The sequence below is a fragment of the Ranitomeya variabilis genome, chromosome 1, assembly GCF_051348905.1.
Source record: "Ranitomeya variabilis isolate aRanVar5 chromosome 1, aRanVar5.hap1, whole genome shotgun sequence".
Classification (NCBI taxonomy): Eukaryota; Metazoa; Chordata; class Amphibia; order Anura; family Dendrobatidae; genus Ranitomeya; species Ranitomeya variabilis.
In genome coordinates, this window is record NC_135232.1 from 399583156 (window position 1) to 399601689 (window position 18534).

Consider the following 18534-nt stretch of genomic DNA (forward strand, 5'->3'; position numbering starts at 1 on the left):
CAAGATCGGTGATAACTTATTGATCAGTAGGTATCTGATTGCTGGGACCTGCATCGATCAGCAGAATGGAGTGGAAATGCGGCTGATTGACCGCCGCTCCATTCAATTCCTACAGGGCTGCTGAGCTCTTCACTCAGCTTTTCTGGCAGCCTGAAAGAGAGAATGAATGGAGAGACGGTGAGGCCCATTTTGTAACATGGATAAAAGTACCCCATCGGGACAATAATTCCTTGTTGTGCTGAACATGCAAGGCCCGGTGGTCGGAACCTTGCTCATTAGTAAGTTATTGTGGACAGCTGATAACTTGCTTTCAATGGACAACCCCTTTAAGTAAGAAAGGGCTATAAAAATTGTTGTAAGTCAACATAGTACAAGAAAAATAAAGTATCTGAAAAGATAGTGAACTGCTTTATAGATTATATCTATTCAATGTGATATTCTTTTTTAATACCTGTAGCTTAAATGTTCTAAGTGATACTACTGAATTTACACACAAACATTAAGAAATGATACTTTGCTACATACTGTAATTACAAGCTGGCGATCCAGCTTGTATTGTGATAAATCCAGTTTGCCAAACTTTATATTTTAATGGGTAAAATGCAAATATATCAGTTTATATTTCCAATGAATAAAGTGTAAGACTTCCATCCCTGCTACATATCAGTAATCAGCGGTACACATGCAGATTACATGTACAGTATATATACCAAGGTCATACCAGGAATACTGGTGCCACATACGTTGGGTTTCAGTGGGCATGCTCCATCATCTAGAACATTATATAGAACATGAACATAAATTTACTTATATCTCTGTGCCATTTGCAACTTTCCACCATTCTTGACAACATCAAACATTTAGCAAAAAGTCCTATTATAACTTTGCTGACCGATTTATTACATTTAGAATTAACATATTGTATATTTGATATCAGCGATGAATCGTAAAGTTATTAAATTATTTTTTCATGTTTGAAGCTGAGAAGTGTATACAATTTGTGCAATTTTCATGGTTGATTCTTTTTCATATTGTGAATTCTTAAAATTCAATTTTCCAGTTGCTTTATTCCCCTTGAATATAAAATTCATGTATGTACATGGACTGGTGTGGACAATCCTTTTTCAAAGTCTTTTGCCTAAAATGGATTATCATTTATATAAATGACACGGAAAAGCCATTTTCATCCCTCTGTGTAAACAGATGAAAGTTGGCTAGGACAGCGATCAATTGCATTAATTTGTAGAAAATTAGTATCTTCTAAATTACTCCGCTGTGGGTCCCCAAAAAGACCAGCTGGTCCACTTGGAAAATCGTACACTGAAACAAAAAAGAACATAAAATGTGTAGAAAATAATAAATTAATAACAGGTAAATGTACAGTTCTATGGTTGATATAGGGTTTAGAATATAAGACAAAGTTTAGGTAAAAACATAAATTTTTGCCTTTGCATGTAATGCTTCTACATGTAAATGTAGTTTAATTCCATTTTATGACTCTCCCTAAAGGAAATCTGTCAGCCGGTTTTTCTACCTCATCTGAGAGCAGCATGATGTAGGCAAAGTGACCCTGATTCCAGCGATGTATCACTTAGATTTTTGAGTGCAGAGGTTCTGACACAATCAGAGCTTTTACATTTAGAATGAATCTGAGCCGAGAAAGCTAATCCCGCACCCACCAGGCTCTATATGTACAAAATTCATAGACAGTGAGCTGCTTATCACAGGAGGAGGGGGTATTTCTGGAGTAATGCAGGATGGGGCTGTAAACAGGGACTGATGAGGAGTGATATACTGCAGGATGGGGCTGTATGCAGAGGGTTAGAAAAGTGATAGACTACAGAATGAGGCATTATTCAAGGGCTGCTGATGAGTGATATACTTCAGTATGGGGCTGAATGAAGGCGCCAAGAAAGGTGATATACTGCAGGAGGAGGCTGTATTTAGTGGCTGATGAAGATAGCTGATGATATAGGGTGCTATACATAGAGGGGGCTTAGCAGAGTAATATACAGCAAGTTAGGACTCTATATAGAGGGGATGATAAGTAGTGACATACTGAAGAATTAAGCTTTATAGAGGTGCTGATGAGGAAAGATATATTGCAGGATGGGGCTGTCTGTAGGGGTTGTTGAGGAATGATATACTGCAAGAGGAGGTTATATCAGGGGCAGATGAGGATTAATATACTGCAGGAGGTGGCTCCATACAAGTGCTGATAAGGAGTCATAAACTGGAGGCTGGAGACAGGGACTGATATGGAGTGATACACTGCTGGATGGAGCTTTATATAGGGATTGATTAAGACTAATATAGTGCGGGATAGGGCTGAATAAAGGGGCTGATGAGTTATATATTGCAGGAGGAGGCTGTATGCAGGAGCTTACAGAAGTGATACACTGTATGATGGGCCTGTATACAAGAGCTGTTGAAGAGTGATATACTGCAGGATGGGGCTGTATGCAGGGCTTACTGTAGTGATACACTGTATGATGGGCCAGTATATAAGAACTGTTGAATAGTTATATATTGCAGCATGGGGTGTTAGGGGTCGAGTTCCCGCCTCTGCACATGGGGAATCTCGAGCCATCTCTGCTGCGGTCTCCCATTCTTCTCTTGCCGCAGTGGAGCCTGCTCAGCGGAGGCGTCGGTCCCAGCGTCTTGCTCAGTCTGACACTGTGCAAAGGGTTACTGCTGCCTTTGCAGCTTCTGCCATTGTAGCCAGTACTGGTCAGCGGCGAGCAGATGTCTTTGGGACTAAGTCCTACTTTTTTCCTTCTGAGCATGCCCAGGGTAAGATCTCTCATTGGAGATCAAGGGTCACATGCTCAGGTACTGCAGAAATTCCCATTGGTCCTCTAGGAAGGTCCTGAAGTTGCTCAAGTTCTGTGGCAGCCTCCCATTGGTCCTTCTGGGAAGGTCCTGTAGTTGCTGCAGCTATAAAAGGTTCACATGACCGCACGGCCATGCGCTAGTATAAATCTAAGTTATGTGCTTTGCGCCAGTGTGGTTATGTGTGTATGTATTCAGGGACCCGGCTGAATTAAGCCCCTAGAATACCGGCAGCTCCGTGAGGAGATTGTGTGTTTGCATGACCACTGACTGCTATAAGTTTGGCAGTTAGCTTGTGCTCCTGTGAGTCTAACAGGGCGCAGTGCTTTCCTTTTACTGTGAAGTAACAGAGCTAGTTTATACCGCCAAATAGTGCCACCATTCACTAGCAGCAGGTTCCTCCTGCACGGTGGACCCCGGGCTGCGAACGCTGAGGAGCTGATACACTGCAGGATGGTGCTGTATAAAGGGACTGATAAGGAAGGATAGATTGCAGGATGGGGCTGTGTGCCAGGGTGATGAGCAGGATAGGGCTGTGTAAAGGGGCTGATGAGGAGGAATATAATGCAGGAGGAGGCTCAATTAAAAGGCTAATGAAGATTTATATAAGGAGCTGATCTACCACAATATATATATATACACAGAGTAATATATTGCAATTTGTACCTGTAATACCAGAGTGAGATGTAAATGCCCTGTGAAATACATCAAAGTCTGTTTTATTCCCACAACCATGAGGCATACAATCTTCAAATGGAGGCACCATGTTGCATGCATTACCATGCTGCATGTTCCTTTGATGATCATTGTAATGTGGAGGACAAAATGTCTGCAGTTGGCCATAAAATCCTAAAGAAATATAAGAGAACACTGATGGTTAACACTGAGGATCATTATGTAGATATACATTCTTCAACATTGAAATTGCAAACATATACACATGATCGAAAAATGGAAACATTTTCAAAACTTGTCAATTTATTCAGTATTGAGTATGAGCCCAGAAATAGGCTTGGCATGCTATGAATGAAATTGTTAATGATTCTCTGAGGAATGTTCTGCCACACTGAATGCACATGAACATGCAAATCATGATGTGCCACTACTAGCAGCTCCCTTTGCAATTGCTGACCAATGACGTTACAGATGTGAGACAAGTCTGGAGGTGCTGAAGGCCATGGTAGAACGTTTAGGCCACACAGACGTATAGTCCAAGCAACATGTATCATGGAGTTGTCATGTTGAAAAACATTCATCATCTATGGGGCTGCCTGAAAAAGCTAAGTACATTATACCAGCAGTTTCATAAAAAATTAATGGAGCAGCAGTCGTGTGTGGATAAAAGTACCTTGTTCTAGAGATTGGGGTAGGTCACAGCCACCGGAACCTGTTATGATAGTGTAGCAACTCACTTGGGAAAACAGGTGACATACTAAAAACTGCAACCGAACCTGCCGGTTCCTGTACAGACTAGAAATCCTGACCCCATCGTGAGCTGAGATAGCGCTAACCACAGACTAGATGATGCCAACTTTTGCCTATCCTGCCTGAAAGACTGTTGAGTACTTCACATTACACCTAGAGAACCAGTAGGAAGAGCAGAGTGCAAATTACCTACAGAAGGGAAAGTGTGCTGAAATAAAAATAGATCCCAGAGTGAGTAAACTAAACCATAAAATACAAAATAAATGATTATGTATTGTTAGAGTATATACTGCCTAATTCCTAAAAAGAAACAGAAGATAGGTGCAGGGTAAAGAATATAACAGAAGAAAGACAAATCCTAGCTGGTCTTTCACTGACTTGCTTAAAGTACCACAGTACACGCTGTACATCCAAATGAGACTATCACCAGCAGGAAATACCAGCAGAGGGAAAGTATATAAAGATGCACATGAGAGGTGATAGGGCAGACAAATGAGCAAATGAAAACACCTGTTAACCTAACAAGACTAAACACTTGGAGAAAAAGTGCATCTGCTGTGGCTTGGCAGACAGAGAAGCCGACCACAAAGCACAGACTGAAATGTTCGAACCCAGGCGCATGACAGAACTCTAATGTTTTCACCTATCCTATGGATAGCTTATTCTTACTGGAATGCACCTTTGTAGTGTAGGTTTGTAGTGACATAGATGTCATCTTGCAATTTGAGGCAGGAATGAGCATAAAACTCAAATTTGTAGAGGATATACAGTACATGATTGTCATTGTGACATGGGATGTAGAAGTATATTTGAGAGTCATACAAATGGTAATATTGTGACCTTTTTATATGGAGTCTCAACACAGGTACCCACAGATATGCAAGAGGTCTTTATTATAAATATGTATGACTATGAATTAATTTTGAGGCATGCAGTGGTTTGACAGAAAAAATGATAGTATGTTCCACCAGATGACATAGGTATGAGGAACAGCAGGGGGCTTGAGTGCCATACAATAATACAACTTGTGCACGAGGACCTTAAATATTAACTATGAGATACAAATACAAAATCAGTTGCCTTTTTTTCAGAACTACTATTTTCTAGATAAAAAGATAACAATATGTATACTTAATAAAAACAAGACTGAATGTGTGAGAGTCCTTATTTTATTCAAGACTTGTTACAATTTACCTGAAAACACTTGACATTCGTGCACTGAAAGAGTAAACTAAAGAAAAAGGAGACATCATTTTCTTTGAATGTGTCACAAAACATATGTGTTGTATTAAGTCAGCATTTCTTAAAGAGCCGCAGGATGCAAAGTGGTGAGCAAGCACTCATGACTCGGCTATACAGTTTAAGAGCTCTGTAATATTCATGCCAAGATGTTTATCACAGTTTCCAAGAATTACTTTATCACATTCTCAGTTTCTCATGATTCGCATTTATTACTTTAAATGTAGACTTTAAATCAACAAGCATCGGATTGCACAGAATGGAGAATTAATCATCCGTAAGGATTTGTGCCGACGCTTCTGAACCAGCAATCACAATGCACTTTACAACCTGTTGCTTCCCAGCTGTTGATGTAGCTTCAGTAGAATCTAGTATTAAAGTTGCTTATAAATGATTGGCAGAGCATGCTGGGAATAGCCTCCAAATGAATAGCATTGACTTATCTTTCAATTTTCTACCAGACCTTCATCTTTCATAAGTCAAGAAATGGCAAAGGAGTTATCCTTTTACACTGATGGCCTTAACTTAGGATAGATCATCTATACCTAACCAGTGAAGGTGCAACAGCTGGCACGCACACTGATGTTCCTGGTGCCAGCGGCAGGAGGAAGTGCTTAGTTGCGGAGCTGATCAGCACAGCTTGCTCTGTCAACTGCATAGTGAACGTCGCCTTGTACTGCACATCCGCCCCTATTGATTCGAATAGGGGGCGAATGTGCAGTTGTCTGCTGCGGGCACAATTATGATGAATTTGAGATGTGATCAGAGGGAGAAAGTGGAAGTGGGGGGAAGTGTCGCACATTGATTTATTAGATATTGATTACTAAGGATAAGCCATTGATGTAAAAGTCCAGGACAACTCCTTTAAATCTAACATCTCTGTAAAACTAAGATCACATCATGTTTTTGCCACATGTCAGCAGCTCGGTTAGGACTTATGGCTGAAGCCCTGAAAAACTGAACTCAGGCACTTCCACCAACAGGGCCATATACTTTAATGAAGTAAAGAGAATCAGTTTGTGCTCTGTCTCACCTCAATTTCGGCAATGTCTACCATTTTAAAGCAGTCACAAAGATACAGTCCATCTCATTTTTGTGACCATCTCAAAAAGGCAAACACTGCTGTAAATGAGTCAAGCGAGAGCACATTAAAGTCAATGGCCTCATTGATGAATACGCCAGAATCCCGTTTTTTAGTGTTTCAATTGCTAATGAGTGGCAAAGATGTGATGTGAACCTGGCCTAATTCATCTTCATTACCAATTTAGCTACCTTAATTATTTTAAGCTTACTGTAACTTTTCTAATATTCATATTTTAATGAACTGAGTTGTCATTGGAATGAATGTTGGCCAATTTACTCAATTTCTGTGGGGATCTATGTGTTAATGAACTGCAGTTAATGACCGCCAATACGCCTTTTAACTGACCTGAGATATAAGAGAATAGCCTCCCCATACAGGTGATAATCCAGCAGCTGTCGGCTGTATACTGTAGCTGACAACTTGCTGCATCAGCCACGATTAGATGCTGCTGTCAATAGTGACTACATCATATAAATGGTGAACAGAGTGTGGGGGCTTCCTCTTTATCCCAAATTGTGCCCTCACATCATGATTGTGTGGACCTGATGTTTGCCATGGCACTTCATGACCAAATAGCGGCATCAGACTCTGACGGCTGTTGTAACCTGTTCAGAAGTTAGCAATATTTTGGTGGTAAAAATACACATTTTCATTTCTGTCATGCCACTTTGTATTAATTCCTGAAAATTACCTGAAGGGTTTATAAACTACCTGACAGCAGTTTTCAATATGTCAGGGGGTGCTGTTTTTAAAATGGCATAATTTTGGAGCGTTTCCCAATATATGAGACCCCTAAAGTCACTTCAAACATGGATAGGCCCCTATCTAAATTTCCATGTAAAAATGAAAAATTACTGCTCTATTTTTAAACCTACTAGAATGCTAACAAAATAAAATAACATTTTACAAATGGTGCTGATGTAAAGCAGACTTAAGGGAAATGTTATTTATTAATGTTTTTGTGTGGTATGACTATATGAATTAAAGGGATACTCATGCAAAGCTTGAAAATTGCTAATTTTTTTACATTTTTCTCAAATATCTGATATTTTTTATAAATAAACACAAAACATATCGACCTAAATTTACCATCATCATAAAGTGTAAGGTGTCATGAAAAAACATTCTCAAAATTACTGGGATTTGTTGAAGCATTCCAGAGTTATTACCACATAAAGTGACACTGGTCAGATTTCAAAAATTTGGCTCCGTCACTAAGGGGGTAAATATCAAGAGTGTGCATGAAGTATATCCACTGCACATTGTTGTCACTACATCCTTGTGCACTCAAAGTACTTTTCATTTGCAAACAGCAACAAAATTCCATTTTTATAATGGAAATCTATGGCCTATGGCATGGGAATCAAGTCTATACGGTGGCATTTGTCGCAACCTTTCTTCCAGAGTATACAATAGAAAATGCACCCATATACAATTCATGGAAGTCAAAAATAAAATGTGCACAAAGTCTTACAAAGATGAGACATTATATACAACTATAAAACCTTCCAATGTTAGACCTTGACCAATAAATAATATGTCATCTTAATTTTCCAGTTTATGCCTGTGTTAGCATAAGGGCTTATGTGAGTTGCCTTGTGTACAGAGTCTCTATGTTGGCATATGGGGTTTTAATTAGTGATGAGCGAGTGTACTTGTTGCTCGGGTTTTCCAGAGCACGCTCGGGTGACCGAGTATTTATGACTGCTCGGAGATGTAGTTTTCTTCGCCGCAGCTGAATGATTTACAGCTACTAGCCTGCTTGATTACATGTGGGGATTCCCTAGTAACCAGGCAACCCCCACATGTACTTATGCTGGCTAACAGATGTAAATCATCCAGCTGCTGCACTGAAAACTAAACCTCCGAGCACTAAAAAATACTCAGAGGTCACCCGAGCGTGCTCTGGAAAACCCGAGCAATGAGTACACTCGCTCATCACTAGTTTTAATCCATCTTGAGATGATGGCACTCCTTGTGCCTACTTGTGCTGTCTCTGTCTGACACGATATTCTGCTATTGAACAAAGTTGTCGTGTAAGCATTCTCTTGTGCATAATTCAACATCAATGTCAAAGACATTAAATAAATGCAATTTTTGTTTTCTCTGGTGGACACCAGTTCCAAATGGCATTCACTTCAATGCCAGATGGTTGCCTATAGTTGTTCTTCTTCAGGTCTTGGATTTAGAGATACTTGTGTTGTAGTTAAAGGGGCTATCTGTTCATCCGATACCAATGACGCATCCTTAGGACAGGTCATCAATATCAGACCGGAGGGGATCTACCACTTGGCACCTCCACCAACCAGCTTTTATAAGGGGTGCTAAATGTAAACTCATTGAACAAAGGTACTACATTACTCCACTTAAATTGTATAGGATAACGCTAGGTACTGCAAACAGCTCTTATTGTCTTGAATAAATGATCCTCTGCAGTATCTAACAATCCCTTTAAGAGCATGCAGAAGAAAATAGCCATTAAGACTGTAAGTTTCCTTAGGAAAATGTTTTACACTACAGGGAAACTGAGCTACAGCAATGCCTTGTAAAGCCACTAAGTAACTAGTTTATACAAGAGTTCCCGCTACCACTTTATATTATGCTTTGATGATTAAAGGCCAATCACCCTGTGGTTCCGTGAGAAATGCCTTTCTGTAATGTCCAGCACCCTTTGATCTAACACCTACTTTAATCAGGAAATGCTCAAGTATTGCAGTCACTAGATTAAAAAATGATTTCTACAGATTTTACAAAGTGGCAAAGAAAAACTTTTAGAAATAAAGCACACATATTATGCAAAGTTTACAGTGTACATTAAAATGTCACTATAAAGACACTAGAGGAAGTTAATGAAATGTAAAAACCTTGAATCACTCCCAGTTCAAAGCAAAAGGCTATATTTTACACAATGTAAAACAACGTAAAAAAGGCCACGTCCACATCCTGCCTCTGGATTATATTTCACAGAACCATTTGTAACATTACCCCAAATATATGGTCCAGACTTATCTGACTCTTTGCCTCTATAATTATGTATATATGCAGTATCATAGCATGGGGAAGGCCACAGGGCAGGTACCCTGGGCGCCAAGATAAGGGGCTGTGCTGCCACTGTCTAATGATTGGCAGATATTAGATCTGCATCTGGGTTTGTCATCGAATGTTACACTTTGCAGTGACTGAAATGACAAAGCTCATATTATACTAAGCTTCATCTTCTTAGTTGCTGCCTATGCAGAGCACCACAGCCTATGACAATTTGTCTAGACCAAAGAGCTCTCCATTGCCTGTGATGACTGAATATGAGCAGCTAATGAATGAAAACAGTGCTGAATCAGTGCCTATGATTCAATATTGTCTGCATTCACTACTGAGACCTGCTTTTAGATTGTGTCCTTAGCATAATCAGCCTGATTCTCTCTCATGAGAGAATATATGCCAGTGTGAGCGTACCCTCGCCCATGATATCCCAAGTTGGGCCATGCAGTAAGACAAGTGGGCTGCAGGGGAATTGGCAGACTTCAGTAGTAGGTAAATGTCAAGGTAATGCATGATTTACTCCTGTCCCTGTGTAACGCTAGGTGTGTATCACACATGTAAGGTGAAAATAAGTTAAGAAAAATGAAAAAATATATAAAATCATATAAGAAAAAACTTATAGCCAGAAATGCAGTTTTATAATCACTTTCCTAAAAAAAATTGAATGAAAAGAGGTAAAAAAAGACAAATTCCAAAGGATACTGAACCAATAAATACTACTTTTTGTCACAAAACAATAAGCCCTCAGAAAGTTACAACTCTTACAATCTAATGACATAAAAAAGCCTTTTTTTAAACATTGGTTTTAAAGCAAAAAAGTGATAAAATACAAATGACCTATGCATATTTGGTATCATTGTGTCTGTAGCAAGCCAAACTATAAATTGAACATGCAATTTATCCTACTTAGGGAACACCATTAAAAATGGCAGAATCACTGTTTTTTATCACATTGTCTCATAAAGGTTGAAATAAACAACAATCAAAAAGTCACATACACCCCAATTTTACAACATGGCAACAAAAATACTTTTGACATCTAAAAAGTATTTTTATAAGGCAAACATGTGCAGGTGTCTCTGAACAGTAGACCAATGTACCACAACTCCAGAGCCTGCTAAATCTTTCTGAGGGTCTTTTGCAGTCAAGCAGGGGTTCTGATTTACCTCTTAGCAATCCTCCGTAACAATCCTAGGAGCAGCTTTCACTGAAATTTTGCTTGGTCTTCCAGACCTTATATTGATCTCCACTGTTCCTGTTAACTGCTTAATTGCATTTTGAACTGTGGAAAGGGCAACTTGAAAACGCTTTGCAATCTTCTTATAACCTTCTCATGCTTTGTGGTCCTCCACAATTTTCATTTTTAGTGTGTTAGGCAGCTGCTTAGAAGAACCCATGGCTGCTGTTTTTTGGCACAAGGTTGGAGGAGGCTGGGTTTTTATAAAGCTGGGAAATATGCACCACTTGGCTTTCCTAATGATGATAGTGACCAAGCCATAATTCTAACAGGCTAATTAAGGTCTGAAACCTTGGTCAAAGATATCTGAGCACACAAATCTCCAAAGGTGCCCTAACTTTAGCATCAGCCCATTTTCCCTTTTGAAATTTTTAAAATGAAAAAAAAAAAGAATTTTTTTTTTACTAAAATATAAAGGAAATGTGGCATCTTTAAATTTAGCCCTTTTAGAGATCATTTCATCTTCAACTTGCTTAACTGTTCACAATAACAGTAATTTTAAACAGGGGTGCCCAAACTTTTACATCCCACTGTAATAGAGTAGGATCTTGAAGATGGGAATACCCCTTTAACCCCTTCACCCCCGGAGCTTTTTCCGTTTTTCCATTTTCGTTTTTCGCTACCCTCCTTCCCAGAGCCATAACTTTTTTATTTTTCCGTCAATTTGGCCATGTGAGGGCTTATTTTTTGCGGGACGAGTTGTACTTTTGAACGACATCATTGGTTTTACCATGTCGTGTACTAGAAAACGGGAAAAAAATTCCAAGTGCAGTGAAATTGCAAAAAAAGTGCAATCCCACACTTGTTTTTTGCTTGCCTATTTTGCTAGGTTCACTAAATGCTAAAACTGACCTGCCATTATGATTCTCCAGGTCACTACGAGTTTATAGACACCTAACATGACTAGGTTATTTTTCACCTAAGTGGTGAAAAAAAATTCCAAACTTTGCAAAAAACAAAACAAAACAAAATTGCGCCATTTTCCGATACTCGTAGCGTCTCCATTTTTCGTGATCTGAGGTCAGGTGAGGGCTTATTTTTTGCGTGCCGAGCTGGCGTTTTTAATGATAGCATTTTAGTGTAGATACGTTCTTTTGATCGCCCGTTATTGCATTTTAATGCAATGTCGTGGCGACCAAAAAAACGTAAATCTGGCGTTTCGAATTTTTTTCTCATTACGCCATTTAGCGATCAGGTTAATGCTTTTTTTTTATTGATAGATCGGGCGATTCTGAACGCGGCGATACCAAATATGTGTAGGTTGGGGTTTTTTTTTATTGATTTATTTTGATTGGGGCGAAAGGGGGGTGATTTAAACTTTTATATTTTTTTTATTTTTTTCACATTTTTAAAAACTTTTTTTTTTTACTTTTGCCATGCTTCTATAGCCTCCATGGGAGGCTAGAAGCAGGCACAGCCCGATCGGCTCTGCTATGCAGCAGTGATCATAAGATCGCTGCTACACAGCAGATTTGCAGGTGTGCTGTGAGCGCCGACCACAGGGGGGCGCTCACAGCCACCGGCAATCAGTAACCATAGAGGTCTCAAGGACCTCTATGGTTACCTTCCTGACACATCGCCGACCCCCGATCATGTGACGGGGGTCGGCGATGCGCTCATATCCGGCCGCACGGCCGGATGCGGTAGTTAAATGCCGCTGTCTGAGTTTGACAGCGGCATTTAACTAGTTAATAGCGGCGGGTGATCGCGATTTCACCCGCCGCTATTGCGCGCACATGTCAGCTGTAAAAAACAGCTGACATGTCGCGACTTTGATGTGCGCTCACCGCCGGAGCGCACATCAAAGCGGGGGTCCCGACATGTGACGTACTATACCGTCACATGTCGGGAAGGGGTTAATGGTTAGCAGTAGCTGTACCTCAGGTGTTTTTTCTTCTTTTTGCTTTATCTGGCCATTTTCTTCATAAGGTCCTATAAATAAATTAGCTAATATATTGTACAGGAATGGAAATACATGAAAAAAATCTAAAAACATCTCTACAGTAAAAAAAAAAAAAAAGTACAAATGACTTTTTGCCTATTAAACATTTCAAAACTTTTATTTATAAAAATATTTTTAAAAAGCGATTCACGTCTCACTGTAGGAATGACGTTATTTTATAGCACAATGTGTTTAAGACATGTGGTCTAGTATATTTATACCGTCCAAGTTCTAAGTTACAAGGTCAGTCTACTTCTTGTCACCAATTATAGTGGAAATGATTTGAAAGCATATAAAAAGTATCTGATTTGATAGGATCTTTACTGCACATAAAAAAAAGTTATATGTTACTATGGCTCTGGCTTATGGATTGAATGTAATTTATTGCCTGTATTACTTGCAGAAAAAGTTCTCTTGCTACTAAGGATTGGAGCCCTTTGTAGCCAAGCATATGATACGGCTTCCAGAGCTTTGCTTTTCCCTCCCGCAGGAAATCTGCAGCTGTATAATACTTGCACTTGATAGAGTGGTTAGTCTATCTTGGACCTATTTAATAGTTTCCTTTAACGAATTAACACTTACAGGTTTCTATAAGATTACAAGGAGTGCAGCCTTCCAGTGGGGAAGTGCCTGGGACTTCTTCCTGTTAGCTAAGCACATTGGCTGCAAAGAGCTTCTTTTTATTTCCTGGGTACAGCCAATTTAAACTGAGTTGACAGGTTGCAGATAAAATGTCACCATTGTTTGGCAACAGACTGAGGTGAAAATGTAATAGCTACAGTTACAGCTATTTAACCGACAAGTATTATTGCAAACCAGGAGGCGAATGATCACAGAGGAATGATTTTCCACTGCACATAGGAAAAGTACTTGAGAAGATTTAGCTTTATGATGATCACACTATATGGCCACAAAGTATTCATTGCTCTAAATGTTGAAAATCCACTAACGCTATGTAATTGTCACAAAACATTATTATACAATAATAGACAAAGAAAAGTTACATTGTTAAATTTTTATTGGATTTGTTTATGGAATAAATTTATTTCCTAGCACTTACCACTGATCTGAAAGTGTAACTGGCCCCTTAAAAGAAATCTATTACCACCTAATCTGATAGCAGGATAATGTAGAGACATAGACCATGATTCCAGTGATGTGTCACTTACTGGGCTGCTTGCTATAGTTTAAAAAAAAATCACTGTTGTATCAGCATGAGATTATCACTAGAGGACTAGTAAACTGTTGCTATGTTGTCCTCCATATTCATGAGTTCTGTAAAACCCCACTCTCACTACTGATTGGCAGCTTTCTGTCTATGCAGTGTACTCTGACAGATGTCAATCAGTAGTGTGGGTGGGGTTATATAGAGCTCAGCAATCAGAAAACGGATAGATCTACAGTAGATCAAACAGTGATTTTATCAAAGCTTCAGCACCCAGTAAAATAAGTCTCATTGTCTGAATTAGGGTTTCTCTGGTCAGATTTTACAACAAAACCTTTATATGATATTAAATATATCTTATAGACCTGATGTGACAGGTGTGCTTACTTTGTAAATCCACATCAGAATGACTGCATAATCCTGTTATTAGGATGAGTATGAAGACACAGGGGGGTTGGCGAGCGCTAGCTGAAACCGCATTGACCAGGGATCATCCCCCGAATGCCCAAACTCCTTTTACCGTGGGCATAACTCTACTCAGACAATGCAGGGTGAGGGTAAAACATTGTGGCAATGTTTTATTGAACCACAAAACAGGCAGATAACACGTAGAACAGTCCCAGCAAAATATCCTAAGATCGTGCACATTACAGAGTCTCACCCTTCCACTGACTTGCCAGGATAAGAACAGCTGTGAATTCAAAGCTTCCATGGTCAACTACCCAATCTGAGGCATGCACAGAGAGGAGGTAATGACAAGCTTAGGAAAATGACAGTCCATTTAGACACCAGGCCAGTTGACCAGAGGGTCACAACCTGGTTTCAGGTTTTTAGGGCTGACTACCCCACCTGTGACATGCACAGAGATAAGGTACTGACAAGCTTAGGAAGATGACAGTCTATTCAGGTACAAGGCCAGTTGACCGGAGGGTCACAACCTGGATTCTCAGAAAATCTCCATGGAGCCAGGCAATAGGAGGGTCCTATTCCTGGCTTTCTCCAAATGTATCCATGGTTCAGTGATGGTAAATGGTGCAGATCTGTATTCTTCCATCTGGGGTCATGGTCCCCTAAGCTGGCATCCTGTAGAATGTCAAATCAGTGACCCTCGTGATGGAGCCATGATGTAATTAATGGCTGCTGTCCTGTCTTTGGATGTTTGGGTTGAATCCCTGTCTCTCTATGGAGGCTTATATCCTCCTTTTTATAGTTCACACTGTTGTCCTTCAAGCCAGGATCCAGAGGTCAAGAGGAAGATTGGTGACAAGATAAACTTGCATTGTTTACTTATGTAATCTATTTCTATAGTTTTTCCTCTATTTTTCAAATCAACAAACAGGCTGGTCTGGACAATGTGTAATCAACTTATCAGCAAACACCATTGTTCAATGACCCTTTATTACATGCATCCACAAAAAGAGCACAATATGTTACAATAAATTGTCACCTCACAAGTCAATATTACAGGCTTACACAAGCAAAAGTTTGTTTTCTTGACCAACCAGAAAGAAACACATACATTCAAAAATCCACATATATATAACAGTCTATTCTTCCTTTTCTTGCTGAAAATAGATGACTGGTTAATTAAGATACAAATCAGTGTCCTCACAATGAGCATATATGATTTTAGCCACAGCTGCTTATAGTAATGTCACACAGGAAAACGAAAAAGATTACACAGCCATTCTGACATGAATATTAATAGTAAGTACACCAGGTCTAAGAGATCTATTTAAAATGTATGCAGTCAATACTGCGAAATCTGAAATCTAGCTACAGTTCCACTTTTAAAATTAACAAATGTTTATGCAACTTTAAGCAGTAAGATTTTCAACAACAATCTATATCATTTTAGAAATGGCAACATTGCTTTCAAAAGCTCTAGGTCCCCAGAGAGAGTCAAAGCGCAAAATGAAGAGCATTAAATGACAGCTTATTAAGAAGTCACAAAACATTCCACTAGAGATAACAATGAAATGCATACCTCATATGACTACTCCACAATAAAGAACAAACTGAATAGAAATGGAATTCCTGTAAGCATACCAGGAGGAATACCCTTGGTATCTGAGAGCAACAGTAATTCTCATTTCACATTTAAGTGAATGACATGAATGTTCCCAATGTCATTTGGGATAATTATTATGAACAAAAAAAAACAGTCAAAGAGCATAGTAAATCTAGTATTAAAGGGATTGTCCACTACTAGACAGTCCATTAATAAAACCTCAGGGTGCTACATACATTTTTAAAAATAAAATAAAAATAACATATACAGTCATGGAGGAAAGTGTTGGCACCCTTGAAATTGTTACAGAAAATGAAGTATTTCTCACAGAAAATTATTGAATTACACATGTTTTGTTATACACATGTTACTTCCTTTGTGTGTATTGGAACAACACAAAAAAAGAGAAAAAAATGCAAATTGAACATAATTTCACACAAAACCCACAAAAATAGGACAGAAAAAATCTTTGGCACCTTTAACTTAATATTTGGTTGTACACCCTTTGGAATAAATAATTGCAATCAATGACTTCCTATATACAGCTGTGGCAAAAATTAAGAGACCACCACATCAAATCCCAGTCATGGGCAGCCAAATCTCCAGACCTGAACCCCATTGAATACCTCTGGAATGTAATCAAGAGGATGATGGATAGTCACAAGCCATCAAACAAAGAAGAACTGCTTACATTTTTGCGCCAGAAACAGTATGAAAGATGCATGAAAGCTGTGATTAACCCCTTCCCGACATGCGCCGTACTAGTACTGCGCTGCCGGCACTGCAGTACTGACAGCCGCAGTACTAGTACGGCGGCTCGATCACCGCGGTCTCGCGCTGAGCGCCGCGCTGATCGGGTGCGGGTGTCAGCTGTATATGACAGCTGACACCCCGCAGCAATGCCCACGATCGGCGCTATCGCCGATCGCGGGCATTTAACCCCTCTGATGCCGCTGTCAATAGTGACAGCGGCATAGAGGGGGATCGCGCAGGGACGGGGGCTCCCTGCGCTCTCCCACCGGAGCAACGCGATGAGATCGCGCTGCTCCGGTGACCTGGAAGGAGTCCCCGGATCCAAGATGGCCGCGGGACTCCTTCCGGGTCATGAGATGACCCTGCTTGCCGGCGTCTGCTGAGAATCCTCATAGCAGCAAGCCTGTGGAACGTGCCTGTCACATCGGTGATCAGACAGAGTGCTGTGCACACTGTCTGATCACCGATCTGTGATGTCCCCTCCTGGGACAAAGTAAAAAAGTAAAAAAAAAATTTTTCCACATGTGTAAAAAAAAAATAAAAAAAATTCCTAAATAAAGAAAAAAAAAAAAAAATTCCCATAAATACATTTCTTTATCTAAATAAAAAAAAAATCACACAATAAAAGTACACATATTTGGTATCTCCGCGTCCGTAACGACCCCACCTATAAAACTATATCACTAGTTAACCCCTTCAGTGAACACCGTAAAAAAAAAAACGAGGCAAAAAGCAACGCTTTATTCTCATACCGCCAAACAAAAAGTGGAATAACACGCGATCAAAAAGACGGATATAAATAAGCATGGTACCGCTGAAAACGTCATCTTGTCCCGCAAAAAAAAAGCCGCCATACAGCGTCATCAGCAGAAAAATAAAAAAGTTATAGCTCTCAGAATAAAGCGATGCAAAAAAATTATTTTTTTTATATAAAATAGTTTTTATTGTGTAAAAGCGCCAAAACATAAAAAAATTACATAAATGAGGTATCGCTGTAATCGTACTGACCTGAAGAATAAATCTGCTTTATCCTTTTTACCAAACGCGGAACGGTATAAACGCCCCCCCTAAAAGAATTTCAGGAATTGCTGATTTTTGTTCATTCCGCCTCCCAAAAATCGGAATAAAAAGCGATCAAAAAATGTCATGTACCCGAAAATGGTACCAATAAAAACGTCAATTCGTCCAGCAAAAAACAAGATCTCACATGACTCTGTGGACCAAAATCTGGAAAAATTATAGCTCTCAAAATGTGGTGATGCAAAAACTATTTTTTGCAATAAAAAGCGTCTTTTAGTGTGTGACGGCTGCCAATCATAAAAATCCGCTGATAAACCCGCTATAAAAGTAAATCAAATCCCCCTTCATCACCCCCTTAGTTAGGGAAAAATAATACAATTTAAAAAAATATATTTATTTCCATTTTCCCGTTAGGCTACTTTCACACTAGCGTCGGTACGGGGCCGTCGCGCTGCGTCGGCCCGACATACCGACGCATACTGTGCAAGCGCCGCACAACGGGGGCAGCGGATGCTGTTTTTCCATGCATCCGCTGCCCCATTGTGAGGTGCGGGGAGGTGGGGGCGGAGTTCCAGCCGCGCATGCGCGGTCGGAAATGGTGGACCGTCGGCACAAAAAAAGTTACATGTAACGTTTGTTGCTGCCGGCGGTCCGCCACAACACGATGCAACCGTCGCACGACGCTTGCGACGTGTGTCAATATGTCGCTAATGTTAGTCTATGGGGAAAAAACGCATCCTGCAGATGACTTTGCAGGATGCATTTTTTCGCCAAAACGACGCATTGC

At 39.8% G+C, this 18534-nt stretch overlaps 1 protein-coding gene across 1 annotated transcript in view; it reads right to left on the reverse strand.

Moving 5' to 3' along the window:
• Positions 1–201: 201 nt before the first annotated feature.
• Positions 202–18534, reverse strand: part of GLIS3 (GLIS family zinc finger 3) — a 615191-nt gene continuing 596858 nt past the window's right edge. The window contains exons 10-11 of the mRNA XM_077249138.1: positions 3499–3681; positions 202–1320 (exon numbers count right to left, since the gene is read on the reverse strand). Coding sequence (XP_077105253.1) covers positions 1184–1320; positions 3499–3681 — 320 coding nt within the window. The 3' untranslated portion in view covers positions 202–1183. The remainder of the gene's footprint in view (positions 1321–3498; positions 3682–18534) is intronic.